At 38.5% G+C, this 17,199-nt stretch overlaps 1 protein-coding gene across 2 annotated transcripts in view; it reads left to right on the forward strand.

Annotated features, from left to right (window-relative positions):
• Window positions 1–17,199, forward strand: part of INPP5A (inositol polyphosphate-5-phosphatase A) — a 257,300-nt gene that overhangs the window by 164,709 nt on the left and 75,392 nt on the right. For both annotated transcript variants that reach the window (XM_055720024.1, XM_027805062.2), the window contains exon 9: window positions 13,738–13,822. In XM_055720024.1, coding sequence (XP_055575999.1) covers window positions 13,738–13,822 — 85 coding nt within the window. The remainder of the gene's footprint in view (window positions 1–13,737; window positions 13,823–17,199) is intronic.

Genomic DNA, 17,199 nt, shown 5'->3' on the forward strand with positions numbered 1-17,199 from the left:
ACATTCTGTCCGAAGTTTTATTTCTTTCTGTAAGTTTTATCTTATTTAAAGACAGACAGCTATTTTAGCAAAAGAGACTGCTTTTTCCACTATGTATAAAATGTATAAAGAATTGCTTTTCCTGTGCACCCCAGCAGAGGGCTAAGCAAGAATTTCTCAAAAACAGGCATTTATTTTCACTTTTGGGAGTGATACAAGGGTGAAGAGAAAGAAACTAATATGTCTCCTCTTGCATCACTTTTAAAACCTGTTCAAATCATCAGAAAAGACTGTAGGCACTTGGAAGGTTTGCAGATAGGTGGCGTGCAGTGGTTTATAAAAGATGCCTTATTTAGGACAGAGGCACAGTAAGATCAGGATCTACTCTCAGTGCAGTTTGAGACACGGATTTTTGAGTTCTGTTACAGAGAGGAGTGTGGGAAAGGCCTATTTTTATTTCGTTTTGTCTTGGCTCCATTGGTCTCATTTCCTTTTCTTATGCTTAGCATGAGGGAACTTCAGCAAACCTGTATAAACCTTTTGCATTATTTATTGCACACTTGTTTACAGCATACAGTGTGCTTCATTAGCTAATTTTGCCTTTGGACCTCCCACGATGCCCTGGCAAGGGTAAGGTAATAAGACTGTAGTATTAGTGTCAGCTGTGGGTCAGAGATGTCATGATGGTATATCATTAAAATGTGACACTGCCAAAACCTGCCCCAACTCCCCTGTCCTTAGAAAAGAAAACCTTCGATCCGAGGTTGCACGCTACTACTGTGAGCTTGCATTCAGATGAATTGTTCATTTTGAGAGAGCAGCCAGCCGCAGATCCGGACCTCCATAGTGAAATGATGGGCTGACTCGCACAAAAGGGGAGTTCTGTAAGAGCAGTGAATAATGGGAAACCCCTTTCATCGGCATCGCTAACCTTTTGGCAGCCACCAGCAAACTCTATTCTGATCTGCTGATTGGGGAGGACAATACACTGAAGCTCACTTTGAATGAATGCTACCACCAACAGTGTCCCCATTCAGAGGGTTTTGGGAACCATCTTTGACCATTGTCTGCCATCACTCCTTCAGACAGTAGGAAAAGGGAAAGTGAGAGCGTCTATAGGGGGAAAAGTACTTCTTTTCTTGGCTTTAATCTCTCTTTAAAGCTTCATAGATCTACATTTCCAGCTGAGCTACTGGAACTATGCAGTGTCAGATAAATACAGAGGAGAGAGGTTTCAAGCTGAGCTTTTAAATCCCCTTATCTGCATGAACTAATAATGCAGATTTAGTGCTGTTAAAAACAGAGACTGATAAGTCTTTTCCTTTAAAGCCTTTTAACTGCTAAAGGGCATTTAACAGCAATGCAGTTCAAACCCAGCGAACAATACTGAGAAGGAAAACAGTTTAATGAGCTAAACCTTCACTGAATGAAACAGAAACACCTTCTCACAGTTGATTTAGGTCACTGTGGGAGTAAGTGAAAGTGCAGTTCTGTTCAGGCTGCATCTTCATAAACATGAGTTAAGTATGGCCTTTTCATGTAAGGTAAAAACTATCAGAGGACTTCGGAATACAAAAAAGAAAAGAGTGTGCAAATAAAGCTCAAATGAATTAGTTTAACTGTTAAAATCATCAGGGAAGTTGGTTTCTGCAAAATTATTTTAACTACAGGTTTCAGCACATAGGCATGAAGCTCACAGCATCTCTAAATTACTGAGAAGAGGAGGGGCTGGGGGGAAAAAACCAAAGGGAAAAGTGTCAAGTGAATGATTTAAAAGTTGCCACGAAAAGTTTTCTCCTGAGGGAATCTATTAATATAGTAACATGTTTGGGGAGTAGAAAGGTTTAATCTTACAGTGGTGTTCAGAAGTAATTTAGTTTTAAGAATGTTAAAAATTAATTATGTAGCGAGAAGAATGCTTTTAAAGGCAGCTAGCTGGTATGTGCTGAGCCGGATTGTTTTTAGCATTTGCTGTTTAGCGAGTGTGAAGAAAATGTGGTGCTAGATAGACTCTTTAAAGACTAAGAGAGTTGGAATTACACTGGTGTTAAGCAAATATTTGCTTGTATATTTACAAACACATACACAGTATATATGTAGAAAATTGGCATGTGTAATGAGTCTTTGTCAATGCTAATGTAAACTGAAACTAAATTCCCAGAAGTCAATTACGTTGTTCTGGATAGACACAGATACAGTCAAAACTGAATTTGTTTTACAACTGAGAATAAGAACACCTGCTTTATATTTTGTGCGGAAAAAAATTCTTCCAGGCCCATTTTGGATAATTCCTGTATACAGTTAGCCCTATTTGCACAATACTTGCTCCTGGGTATTTTTCTAAAGTTGACGGGTTTAAGCTACACATGAGAGTAAGAAAGGAGACGTAGTTTGCATTTTAGTTTAGTCTTTCATCATCTGTTATAATTAATGCTTGTGCATATGTCATTAATTAATCATATTGGCATATTAGTCATGTCCTTTAGACACTTGCTGGGGAAAAGTGTCTACTGAGCTTAATAGCCTGGCTGGGGAATGAGTAGAAGCTGTAGGACAGGGCTCTTTAAAAGTATTAGAAGAGAGTTTGCGAAGGGCAAGGACGTGAGATGTTAGCCTGATACTATGGTTCTTGGTGTGCCAGCCATTTAAACTTCCTGAAATTATCTAGAGCATTTAGATCCATAAAATGAATGTGTTTTTTTTTTTAAGAAAGTGACAGTGCTCTTCTGTTTTCCTATTGAAATGTTCCCGGGCCTAGTTCAACAGAAACATTTTTACATTACAACTGTGAAATCTTGGCATAAAGCTCCCCTTTGTGCCCTTCATTATTTTCTCACAAATATAGTCCATTGTCACATAGCTGAAGTTAATTTGATCAACATTGGGACATTTAACTTTTATGTCTGGTCAAAGGGGCTGTTTCATGCTCATTTTGGGTATTCAAAAGAAATGATTGCCAGAAAAATAATGTTACTATTAACAATTCAGAGCAATTAGTTTCCCAGGGAGAGACGATGTGATGCACGGCTCCACACAACTATTCTTTGTCATTTTATGGATGCTCATCAGTCAACTGTCACATCTTCTCAAAGACCCCTCCTATCTAAATGTTTCTCTTTGGGCTTTTCCCAGAACTAGCAGCTGAATGAGCAAAAGAAAAGCCACTTAGTTTCTAGGCAAAGGAAAACTTCACTCTAAAGATCTGGGTCATTTGAGAAGATCCTAGGAGTAGCTCGCTTTTGCGGGTTTGAGATTTTTTTTTTAATTTTATTTATTTTTGCAACAGTGATTTTAACATCAAGTGAAAACTTTCTGTAATCATGTGCCTTCAAACGTTTAGTGAAATTTCTCTGTGTTCAGATAGAATGCACTCCCAGGGCAAGTAAACCTTCCATCCAAATGTCTTCTAACAAAGGTTTAAAACCCTAGATCGAATTCAAAAAGACAGCTTTTCATTACACACCCTGAGGCTCATCTCATTAATATTCAGTCATCCCCTCCTTTAAACAAAGGTTAAGTGCTCTCAAAATTAGCGTGTTTGTATAATATGCTCTTTAAAGAGTAAATCCAGCAAAATTGTCTTGTTACTTTCAACCTGTCAAATACAGTCAAAGACACTTTTTCCTCGCTTCTTGTTTTTCTGCTGGCTTGAACCTTTGCATGTTTGATGCAGTTGTCAAAAATTTAACTTGTATGTCCTTCCTGTTTACACAAACACATTTAGAATTTTAGTTAGATTATATTTTTAGCAGAAAAATAACTTTGTCCCTGTGGGCATTGTAATGGAAAATAGACATGATTATAAATTTAAGGACACAATACATGCATTTGCATAGTAAGTGAGTGATGATTTCTGATAGTCCTAGCCAGTCCTAGTCCTTATTCTGTTATTTTCAGCATATGGAGCTCTTTTTTTTTTCTTCTTCTTGGCATTAATTAATTACAGAACAGATCAATAATAAATTTGCAGCATTTATTATTCAGATTGTAAATTAAAGATCTGGGTTTTTCTATCACGATAAAAAGAAGTCTGTGTAAACAATAGCAGGTTTGGAAGCAAAGATCTGACTGGAGAATCAGCAATCCAAAATCCGGGACTTGTAAGCACTTGCAGTTGCTTACACCTGCACAGAAAGGTGTCACTTAAAAAAATAACAGTGTGGATACACTAAGTCACTCTTCACTTTATCTGCCTAATGTGAATAGAATTGTGGCTCTTTTCGAAGAAATGCTGAAAATAATAGCTCTGAGGTTTCCTGGAGGGGGTTTTGACATTTGTTTTCACAAAAGCAAACTCACTGTGCTATGGTGTGGGTCACAGTAAGGGATTGCCAAGTCTGCTTGTGAGCTGGGACCACTTTTAGTGACACTCTTGAGCCTCCACCTCATCTGTCATAAGGGCTTTACTCCTTTTTACCTGTTTTCCAGTAATAGCTTCTCCTGGAGCTGCCTCAGTTGGCTACCATGTCTTTCTAGTAGAATATAACTGATGTAACTACAGGCTAGATCGGATGTATTGTAAAAAAATACCACTCCCAGTAGAATTTGTGTAATTAAACACAGGCAATTGAAGAAAAGGGAGAATGCCTCTTAAAAGTGAAACGGCAGCAAATAACTTGTTGCCTGCTTGAGTTTGCTCTGAAAAACAGCGTTATATGAGAATGTGCAGAGTGTGTCACATTCTCATTGAGTTATATTTCTCTTTTTACTGTAATTTGTCCTGTAGATAGTCTAGAGCTAGGTAAAGAGCAGTCATTAGTGTCTAGCTAAAGGTGACACTCACATCAGCATTCATTGTGGTTTGTGTCTTTTGAAATGTTCTATCGTATAGCCATATAATCTTCCAGGATAGCTATGATTCAATTAAGAAGAATCTATATGGGCTGTTGATCCAGTTTTTATTTATTTGCAGAGAAATGAAAATAAATGGCTATTGTTATTTTATTTACAATGCTCACTGTAAGATGATGCTATGAGCTAATAGCTATAAAATGGAGAAATGGTTGGAAGAGCCCCATTCTGCTTCCATTTGAGCCTGTGGGCACTAAGCGAATAACCATCTTTCAACATTTTTACTCGCATAGGAAGGTAGGATCACTGTGTAAGAAGGTTGTTGTCTCTGAGTCTTGTATTGTGTGTCCTGGAAAGATGCATATTCACCCTAACAGGTAAATAACCAGATGCAAGTTACAGCATTTTTAGCTACTTCTCTGTACAAGTGCTGAAGTAGTTGCAGACAGACTTGGCAGATATTCTTCTAGACAGGTAAATAGTTGGAACTGCCTCACCTTTTGTGAAAGCTTCTTTATCTTTCTTCAGCTGGTGTAAGGTTTAAGATGCAGCTAAGATGATTCCATTTCTCACTCCAACAAGGAGAATAGTCGTGCTATCTGGATATCCACCAGAATTTTCTTTGTTCAAACCGAATGTTGACTCTAATTTTTTTAATCGGTGTGCTCTTTTGAAAGAGAGGGGGTTTTCCCTTCTCTTTAACACTTCAAATGATTCTGTCATGCCACCCCTCATTTGTTTCCTCTCGTAGCTCAGTAGTCCACTGTACTGCGATTTTCAAAGGGATAAATGCCCAAGCTAACAATTAAGTATGTAAAATATGTTGCTGGTTAGCTTTCTTAACATCAAGCATTTTTTTAATCCTTTGCGAGTGAAGTCTTTCTGTATTTCTAATAATTTGCATTGCCCTTTTCCAGAAGTGGTTGGTTCTATTTTTAATTTGCAGTCCCTTCCCTTTGAACCTAGCTGTTTCCTCCAGCAAGCCGATGTCACTAGCAGCTCACCGAGACGTGGCCAGTGTCCTGTCACCTTCCACTGTCCCCTTTGCCCATGTGGCCATCCTCAGGAGGTCAGCCTGGGAAGGGCGTTTGGTGCAAGTCTGGTGAGATACAAGTCTGGCAAGATCTCTTAATCATTCTACCACTTTTCACATTGATGAACTGTTTAGGACATAGAGTGCCTCTGTTTTGAATCTTTCTAGATTTGTCACAAAAAATACTTTTCCCAGCCTTAATGGGTTAAGATCAGTATCCCATTGCCTTGTATCCTGGTTATTTTCTGGTTTGCTACTTGCGCTTTTAACACCATGAACCCAGGATTTTTGCTTTGCTCCCCCACATCCAAGCCCTGCAGAACAGTAAGCAAGAATGGCAACATCCCAGTCTTCATGCAAATTGAAATAGGGCAGTTATCTGCTGCCTGCTTATGGCCACGTGTTACCAACATTGAGGAGTTCCAGAAGTTACGTGGAAGAACTTTAATCTTCCATGACGGGGTAAAGGAAGATTCAAAAAGATGTGCCATTTCTCTGGTTTCTTCTTGTCATTTTCTCTTACATCAGATGAAGAGCACGAAAATACCTTTGTAACATAACACCAGAGCCATAGCATTGTATTTCCCTGTAGCAAAATTGACAAGTCCTTACATCATTATACATGGCTGCTATTTCATTAGGCGAATGTCAGTGTCAGGTAAGATCATGGTTTTGTCAATATAATGAGAATACCAGTCAAGTGAGGAAAAAGTCACAATTTTCCAGCTCTAAAAATTGATTTTTATTGCTCTTCTTGTAATCCTTTCTTTGGATTAAGTATTTATTATTGATGTGGTCTTTCTTTTAATCTTAATAGCTGCTGACATTGTAATTAATTAAAAAATACAACATTTTTGCCCAAATGGCACTATATTGAAATTAAAAGTGAGCATCACATATTAGTTAAATAGCCCTGGCAGATGTCTTGAGTGCTAAGGTGATTGCCTAAGCTTCTTGACAATTCCCTTCATCTTGCTGTATGCTGCTTGACCTTTTGAGATGTTTTGGTGTTATTAATAGGTTTTAGCTATTATATCAGAAAGAACAAGGCACAAAAATATGATAAACTTTATCTTTTTAATGACAGTACTACAACACCTTAGGCATGCCAATGAAGGCATTTACATCACATCTTTTAAGGCACACTTAGCCAGCCACCAGGTAACTTTTACTCAGAATTAATGGGGAATTTTCTGGAATTTGTCTCTAAATGTGTATCTGAGAAAGCAAAATGGTGCAAGCTCAGTGCCAACTGTGCTGCAGAAGAGAGGCAACGCGCTAAAGAGATTACAGGGTTCTGTTTCAAAGCTTTCTCTAAAACCTCTGCTGGAGGTGGATTCCCCCATGGATCAGTTCTTGAGGTGCACTTTTGACTGAAACTTATAAAGCAAAAAGTAATGAGGATAGGAACGGCAGGAATCTTGAAAGGCCACACAGCACTTGTCTGTCTATTTTTGTATAAGCAAAAGTTTAACATTTCCATTCTCTCGATCTTCAGTTCCTTGACGCAGCAGAAGACAGGTTTCACTCGTCGTTCCTTTACTTTCCACCAGAAGTCACTGCAGGAGTTGTTATTTACCTCTGGCATTTATAGATACATGGAGAAGAAAGTGTGTATAACCTTCTTATCCATAGGTCACCTGCTACCTCCATACTAGCTCTTGGCTCCCTCCGACGGGATGGTCAAGTCACTTTCTGCTTTTTGGGGGGTGTTTGTCCCCTTTCTAGACATTGAACTTGGGCAGGGGGTCCAGGCTCCCATGCTGCAGGCGGTAAGGGTGCAACCTGCCCTGCCGGCTCGAGCTCCGAGCTGTTCCCTGAACGCTTCACTGATGGCTGAGAGGTGAAAGGGTTTTACCACCCACGCAGAGACGTAAGCCAGCATTACTTTTGCTAGATTCACATCAAAACAGAACCTGTGGCTCAAAGCTCTGCTTGGGTCCAGAAGAAACAAGATTAGCAGTTTAACCTAAGAAATTATTGCCGCACCGACACTGTGCTGTCCTCTCTTCTCAGCATGTAGTTGTGATTTTTGTGTTCCTTCACTTAGGAAAGGGCATTTTATATAGGTAGTCACATGTTCTCCATAAAAGCAGCTTTTGTACCTTTAATTCCTCTGCATGGATCATGTGCAAAAATAAGATTGTGGAAGGACAATATCTTGCCCCAGAAGTTGTACAAGAAATACGGAAGTGCTCATACTAGCTAGTATGTAGCTTAAACACATTGAGTTATTACAAAAATTTGCTCACTGAATAAAATATGGCTTGACCCTTGGATTGTTTCTTCCCAAGAAACGTGACAGTGTCCCTCCTTCTCTTCCATTCAGCCTGCTTGGCAGAGCTGCAAGTTTTTTGTTTTGTTTTGTTATGTTATTGTTGTGTTTAAAAAACAAAACAAAACAAAAAAAAGCCCTCAAGCCCCTCTTTTCAGCAGTGTCAAGTTAGGATGAATTGGCCAGGGAGGCATGTTTATAGACTGTGTGAAGAACTTTGTCTTTGTGTGGGAATGCTGGTGACACTGGTATGGCTTGCCTGAATGAACTGCGATGACGCGGCTAATAAGGTGTCCTGCTGAGCGCCGCAGCAGCCTTTCTCAGACCTCCCACTTAATGCCATTCAGCTCCAGCTCAGTGTAGCTAATTTTTCCCATTCCCTCAATTCTTTAGGTCTCCTTACAAACAGAAAAGTCAACTTTCACACCGAGGAGAAGATAAGTGCTTTAGGAAATAATCGTGTAAACAGAATGTTACCTTCTGACCTGATGCTGATACCTTGGTCTGGGACAAAACCCATCTGGCTATTGCATTAGACATGGCTGTTAAAGGAATAATGCTGCTGATCCTCCTTACAAAGTACCCTGAGAAATGGTTTAGCGAAATCACAGTGCCTCTTGTCACACTGAATCATGTTCAGCTGCTCTCTTCCATGACCAAATTGCTGATATTTAGCCGCTTCCTTGTCTTCTCCTTTCTTGCAACAGTATGGGAGGACAAGTAAGAAAGCAAGGGAAAGTTGGTCATGTTTCTGATTGCCCTATTACTTTCTGGCTGAATTTCAGTGCTTTGAACATATATACGGTACACCATACATTTTTTACAAAACGGTGCATTTCATGAAGTAACTTTAATTATAATTACTATAATGAGGACTTTATTTTAATGTAAATTACAAAAAAATTCAGTGATTCCAATAACACAGAACCATTCGTTTTAAGATTGCACTAAGCAATTCCTTTTGGTGTTCTGTGTAGAGACTAAAATTAATAGCTAGACCCAGATTTCCAGTAGTATCGAGAAGAAGAACTTCTGCCTCTTTCTTGTTCTAGGCTTGGTAGGAATATGGCATCCAGATCTCCTAAGCGGTTTTGAAAAAATCTTATCCTTCACAATCCATTTAGCTGTCACTGCCACCCAGATTGAGCAGTCTGTCTTTACGTCAAAGTGATTTGACATACCCTAGGCTTCAAGACCAAACCCTGAGCATTTTTCACTTCTCCTGTGGCATTCATTTGACTTCTTTTTAGGTTTGCCTACTGCACAGGTCCAGCCGGCCCCTCTCTGAGCCGGGTAATGCTTCTGTCACAGGCAGGCTGATCTAGCTCAAACTAAAGCTATTCAGCATCATAGCTCAGAGGGTTTCAGAGGTTTCTCATAATTCTCCTCATGCACCCAGAATAACAGTTTTTGTCACAGGTCTTCAGGAAAATGTAGGGGACTGCCATGCTAAAAAACACTGTTGAATGGAGGTCGTTTTGCTGGAAGTCTTCCCAACACAGCAGAGCAAGTACATTTCCAGTGCAGACACAGCAACTTCGTTCTGGGGTTGTAAAGCAGTTGCTGATACCCTGTGTGAGGCCATCTGCAGTTGTTAGACCAAAATAAGAATTAAACATATTTATTTTGTAGCAAAAAAATCACTACAGTAATTTAACATTAGTTAGCACCCTTACCAGTGAAGTTTACTCCTTAAATAAAAGTGTGAACCATGGATCTGACTCATCAAAACATATAAGCATGTGACTAACTTTGGCTGTAAACTACTTGAAAGTTACAATAGCTTGAGCTTGAGCGTTTCCTTCTTTTACAATGCTGTCATGTCTAAAAAGCCGTTCAACTCTATTTCAAAAACTGTCTGCAGTCTGCCTCTTCCCAAAGTACAGGAGAATTTGGAAAGAAATCAGAGGATAACCCAACCAGTTCAGAAGACTTTCAGTGTAGAGCCATCCATTAAAAATGTAGAATTAGTTTGAAATTGGCAAAGTAATTAAGGTAATGTCTTCCAAGTGTGAAGCTTCTAATACTATTATCAAGGACTTCTCATGCAATTAAAAGTCCTGTGTTTGTGGAACTAGTAGATGAGAAATAATCTATGGCATTTATATTTGTGTGCTTTAAGAGTTTAACAAGGTCATCAATAAACCTATTTATAAGTGGCATTTTTTCCAATGATCCTTGTTTGCCATATTGAATTTTTTATTTTGATTTCCAAAATGTACAGAAGTAGAAGGTATTTCTTTGGTATGTTCTAAGTGCAAATAAACTCTTTTCTCATAAGCAATACCTTCTGGAGCAAGAACAAAGGATGAGAACAGTGGATGCATTCTCCCAGCCTTTTCAAAGGGAAGACTTCTTTCTGGAAAGGAACGGCTGTAAACTTCCGAAAAGTTTTCTATTTTATTCGCATTCAAGCATTGGATACATCCTCATTGCTCATCATCTCTTCGTAGCCCTGCACAGGTCACAACAAGCAGCATAGCTAGTTAAGGCATTGATGATTTTTTGTTTGCTCTTACATATAGAGTTGTGGAAGTGAAATAATAAATATTTGCAGCTTCTCTACAGTCATGAAATTTTTACCTGAATCACCTGTTTTGTCACAGGCTACTTAGAAAAGTTGTGTGGGAAAGAATAGAGCCATAAAGTATGTTGAAGCCCTCCAAGATAATCTGGTAGTCAGCAAGTACAATTTAAAGGAAACGGCACTAGGTCCTCCCACTAAAAACACAAGATTAATGCTGGTGACATGGGTTGGCTGCTTTCTTTTTATATGATTCAGATTTATCACTCAGTTGACTGATTCATGGCAACATTTTTAAGGGATTATTTGATTCATGGTTAAAGGAAGGGTATTGTTGTTGAAACAAATGGCAAAGTAAAATAACTCAGATTCATTTACTTGCACACATGATGAACTGTATATATTTGTGGGTTATAACGCGGAAACAAGGGGAATGGAACACTTTTGTTGAGCTATTACTCCCGTTCCAACACCTTCACTGTGTGTCCTTGGTGCTGGCAAGACTCACTGTGTTTTGCAGTATTCGAGTTCCATCTAAGTCCCCCCAGTGCCTTTTCTGCATGTTCCTGGGGGAGGAAATATTGCTGTACTCTTCTTTATTGCCATCTCCTTTGCTAACCTGGAGTCTGATTCTAAAAGCACAATCAAGAAGATTAGTTCTTGTGCAGCTGATGCAGTGCAATTGTAGGCACCAGTAAGTATTTCAAAATAGAGCTATCAGAGTACCAAATTGCAGAAATAATTCTAAGAAACTCCTGAACTAATGATAAGTTTCAATGGCAAGGACAGTAGGTTACATACATGTATTAAGTTGAGTCATTTAAAGTGTATTTTATTGTTAGGTAGCCCAGATCATTTAATAAGGACATAAATGTGTATATCCCTTCCTATACCACTGTTGGTAATTTTACTGTACACCTAAATTTCACCACCTGTGAAAAAGCAATACGTCAGAAGCCACTTAAAGCATCATTCTTGAAAAGTAACATTTGGACTATTTTCCTTTGGTCTGGCATGAGACACTCTTTCTAAAATGTCCAACAAGACAAACTACAAGGGGAGAAACTGGTTAAAATTACCAATTTTAAAGCAGCATTGATTTGTATGCAAATCGTGTTTCAATTGGATAATGTGCAAGACTATGAAATGACTGCATTTTAATTAATTGATCAGAAGCAGACCGATCAGCTGTTTTGTTCAGTTATGTTAGGAGACATTTTAACTGGCTATTTTTGGAATAGTCTGTTTATTTGGCAAATACGTCTTTGCATAATACAATCACAGGCATCATTCTCATAATATCAAATCATTTTAAGAGGCCTTCTCTAGACCTTGATGTCATTCCTGCAATATCTGTCATTTCTTTGTCAGCAGTAAATGGCAATGAGAAAAGCCAGGACTAAGATATGAATCAGGAAAGTTGGCGAAGCAAAATCAGTTTTTCTTATGTTTAAGTTGCATATCAGATTTTGCAATTATAGTGTTAGCAAATTGTGGTAATGTAAATGGTTTAACTTTTAAGTTCTCATTTTTCTTTAATGTGCCACGAGAGCACTAATCAAACTAATGTTATGTACAGGTCAAGAGTGACAGCTTTTTCTCAGTGCTTGCTGGGAGCTGACAGTAGATAGTATTTATTAACAGTACCTGCAATAATTTGTCAGCTGAATGGAGGATTTGGAGATTTTCATACCAGAAAAAGATAAGTCTTTGCAAGAGATTTTGCTTCAAATGATCACTACCTTAGGTCCAATGCACATTCATTTTTCAATAGAATAGTATTCCTTATGTAATAGATTACTGTTGACTAAAAATGTGAGGGTTTTTTTAAGAGGAGAAGCAGTATCTCACTGTAAATCCTATGTTGTATCTCTTTATAGCTTTGAAAAGTCAAGATGGCAGTAATGTATGAAAACTTTTAAAGCCATTTGAAACAAATGCCTCCTTGCTGGGCAGTATTGTTCCAGGAAGCTTACTTGCTGTGCATTACTTGGTAATTCTTTACCTATCTATATGGGTCCTTCCCTCTGGCTCCGTTGGGGTTTCTGGCATCATAACGCTTATGTATTTATATATTCCCAGAAAGTACACAGTGTATTGCATTTGTTCCTTATTTCTTATATACTGTACACCTAGTATAACATTGCAGTTTTTTATGCGTTTTGTCTGCATATATTCTTTGTAGCTGTAGCTGTCACATTTGAAGTATTTTGTATCTTCCTCGGCTACTGACAGGAAATTAATTGTATTGATTCCTGGTTTGAAGTAAGCGTGAATCAGTGGATTTCCAAATGCCAAGATCTCTGGAAGCATATAAAATTGTACATTGTCAGGGGTACCAGCCAGTAGCTGTTAATAATAGATAAGCTAATAATAGAATAACAATTTTTAATAATACAAGATCTGAAAGATGAACAGTAATGCCTTATCTCCCTGTTTAGTACTGAGCAAAGGCTTGAGAAAAAAGTCTACCTTTACTCCACATCTGGAAAGATCAACTTTTAGGTGTTAGCTACAGCCTCAGTAAAAATCTGCTTTGAACAAAAAGGAGATATGTCCTTCTAAGAACTATAACTGATCCAGGAAAAACCTCATAGATCAGTCACTATCACTGTGATATTAATGTTTAGCCCTAACATGCCACTTTTCATGCAGTTCTTAGAGTACTAACAATCACTGGTAAACATTACGATCATGATCTTACAGATGAGTGAACTCAAAGGTAGATGTATTTTGAACTCGCCACTAATTTGGGGTTCCTGATTCTTATATGCCCAGCCCAAAGCATATACTTAAACTTTCAGAGGTGTGGAGTACTCCGTGATGTCTCAAGATTTCTGTGATGCCACTTCTGCATTATTTGTACTAACTGCTGCAAACTTGCTTTCCTCCAAATTGCCAGACAGGGGAAATCAAATGCATGATGTTACTGGGGCTGGAGATAGAATTGCCTAAGCAAAGGAAATCAGCCCAAAACCACGGCTAACAAATTGGTCCAGTATAAACTGGTGGGTTTGTTCATTCCAGTAATTATTTCAGAGATTGTGCTTAGACGATAAGATATGTGTGTTTGTGCATCCTCACATACACGTAAAGCTCAATGACAGGTTTGGTTTGTTTTGTTTTGTTTTCCAGAATTATAGATCAGCGATTTGAGAAAGTCTCGTATTTTGTCTTTGGAGATTTCAACTTTAGACTGGATGCCAAAGCAGTAGTAGAGGTAGGACTTCTATTTTTCTTCTGTTGGAGACCCTACCAGGTTTGATGTCTCAAATATTTTTTCCTGTGGAAAAGTTAAAGTGACTTAACAAACTAATCTTAATATTGACATCAGACTTAGCTAAGAGGACTTTGAACAGGAACATCTGACAGGTAACTAAAGATCACTGTTGTGAATCTGCTGAAGCAATTAAGAAGAGCACAGCTGACAAGCTGCATTTTTCCTCAGTAGCAGTGTGTAAAGTGAGTATCAGCTGTAGATGCCAGGGGGCTGCAGCATCCACAGAAAGGAGAAAACCTGGGTACCTATCTAAGATGAGACCTGGAGTCTTCACAATGCATGCAGGAGTCCCTTCCTTCAGCCAGTGTGCAGATTCCTGGTTTGAAATCTCTTCGGACTTCAGCACAGGATAGCACATTTCTGTTGTACGTTTGTGATTCTATCATATGTTTATAGCTGACAGTGAATCTCACAATCATTTACTGCAAGGAGAGTAAGTGCTGGTTTATATTTCTACGGGGCGTGGGCTGGGGGGGGCGGAGGGAAGAGAGGCATTTCCTAAATGTGATAGAACTCCACACTTCAATTTGTGTAAACCTTTGTGACAGTAGCATCTTAGTGTGGAAGGGTGACTGGAAGATTTGTATAAAGCCCAAAAGAATGCACTAGTAAACCTTTTTCATCAAGAGTTGAGATTATCTTGACTTTACTGCTAAAGCTCAGCTCCAGGTAACATGGGGTCAGAAATAATATCCAGGTTGAAAACCAATTTAATCTCATGGTTTTCACACTTTAATTCTCAGAGAAACTGCAGTGTCTTCTTGGTGTCCTTGAGGATAGGCATGTATCTTCTAAACCAAAAGCTTTTATTTTGTAAATCAAGTGGCCAGTGTGTCAAAGCTGGCTACCCTTCATACAGATGTGGTACAGTTCTTCCTTACATGATGATTAGTCCTTCATCTGTGGAAAAACAGGAGTTTGTCATTACAGTACTGTCTATGTAGCTAATAACTTTCTTCATGGAGTTCTTTATACATTGCAATCATTTAAACAACAAACTTAAAGCATAATTGAAATGAAATTCAAGTTACTGATTCAGAATATGCAGCTTCATACTGCGTATGTTAAGGACTAAATCCTGATTTGCTACACTGTGGTTACCATAGTTATCATCAGTGTTTATATATAGTTTACTTGTTTTTGAAATATTATGCCTGGTTTTTATTCCCTAGTGGTGCAATAGTATTACTGAGAATGCTTTTGTCTGAAAACACTTCTATCAATCATGCTGCAGCAGAATTCTCTCCTCCACCCAGTACTGATGAAGGGCACTTTAAGTTTTTCCTAACTTACTAACTGCCTAGGAATCTGCAGGATTGAAACTACAGGGAATGCTTTCTTTATTACCAATAGATTAAGATTCCTTCATTTATATCTGTGAGTTTCAAAGTGATCCACTTCCAACAAAATTATGTCACTAACCGTAGATCATGCATACCGAGTGAACTGCACAACAGGTTGTTAGAGTACAGTTGATTCTTAGTCCTGACACAGTAATTTTCATCTTATGAATGCTTTACCAATGTCAATTAATGCTGTTGCATACGAGCATGCAAGGTGTAATTTGAAAATGAATCAAATTAGTTTACCCACTCTTCCTTGGTAAGGTACATGCATGTGTGAGTGTAAAAAAATTAGACTAATAGATGTTTTCTATTGCTTTTTTTGAGAAGTAGCCTATCCCGTTAACCAGAACTTCACTCAGCTACTTTGCAACTTTAATTAAACAGAATTAAAGTTGATCTAGAAACTTCCACTTGTAATTTACATATGCTCGGTTAAAGTTATGTTGAGTTTGGTTTGTAGCTGTCTGCATTTTGTATGGTCTATAAACTGGTATGCATAAGCTCCAAAAGATAAAAGAAATGGTTCTCTCGTGCAGTTTACTGCACAGTAGTGACAGTACAGGCAGTGCGTCTTTGACAGCATCTTAACACCAGAACAGTCATGAATGAATCCATAGTAAGCGTGTAACACTCTGTTTTGATAATAAAGTCTAGGCTCCTAGGAGACAGACCAGTTTCTAAAGTCTAATTTGGAAGGGCAGAGTTACAAACTACCTCTGGCAGGCGTTATTCTAGATAGGACCTAATGGTTTGATTGTATCTAAGATGTGTAAGATCCAATTCAAATCACTTCACAGACTAGTTTATAAACAGTGTTTCTCAGCTGTGCCATTTTTCCAGAGCTGGTCGAGGGCATAGTGCTTGACCAAGGCCATGTACAACTGGCAGTGGCAGAACAGGAACAAAAATGGCCAAAGGTGATTGCTTCCTTCGTGCTCAGTGCCAGCCAAAGCATTAGCCTGTGCTCATGTGGGAACCTCACACTCCAAAAAATATCCTGGTCTCTTCTGGCATTTTAAACATGTGCCTGTGCAAGTTGATATTAACCATTCTTTCAACTATTCAGCAGTGTAGTTAATACTAGGAATTTTAAGGGTTAATTCATTGACCTGTCATCTTTGTATATATTACTCAATTTATCTCTGCTTTTCTTGCTGACCTTTTGAATTTCCTCTTGAGACCACAGTGTGCTGAATGCTTGGACACTATTATACTGTGAGCAATACATGTGTTGCGGAAACGTAGACTGTGCTTGTACCAAAGACAAAAAGTAAAGTATGTTTCTAAAGGATTTCTCAATTAAACCATTGATAGAGAGAATCTGAGAGCGTTTCAGATGTGGAGTCCAGACACTGAAGTGCAGTATGCTAAATCAGATGCCAAAAATGTTGTGCTTATTAATTCATAATTAATAGACAACAAATCATTAATATATAATTTATTAAACATTTTCTGGGAACCTTCATCTAAAGTCATATTGATTTCCTTGCTAGGAAAATCTGCTTTACTGTTGTTGGAGTAATCCAGGGGTGGGGGGGATCAATAAAACAGGTAAAGGCTTCTGGCGATTCTGAGATCCGTGTGCATTAACAAGTGCATTGCCTAGAGGGATGAACTGGCAAGAAAGAAATAGGATGTCTGTAGCATAACAAGCATAGAAAATACAATTGTTTTATAGTACATTTGAATTATAGTCTGAGCATAATTTGTAGCTTGGCATGATGACATTCAGAGGAATACCTACAGCTCATCCATTTAAAGCATTTTAAAGTTGTCCTCAGCCTGAAAAGGGCCAATAAGGTTCCATTTTAATCTAGTTTTCTTGGGCCGATGTGTGATTCCAAATACAAGGAGTAGGAGGGGACCTGGAATCACAAGGTTTTTTTCCTGAAGTCTCAGACATTTGTATGCTCTGAGTGTGTGGTGGCCATCAAGGGCATTGGGGTCTCTTTGCCACATCTCAGCTAGCGA

This window comes from Falco cherrug, chromosome 9 (assembly GCF_023634085.1).
Source record: "Falco cherrug isolate bFalChe1 chromosome 9, bFalChe1.pri, whole genome shotgun sequence".
Classification (NCBI taxonomy): domain Eukaryota; kingdom Metazoa; phylum Chordata; class Aves; order Falconiformes; family Falconidae; genus Falco; species Falco cherrug.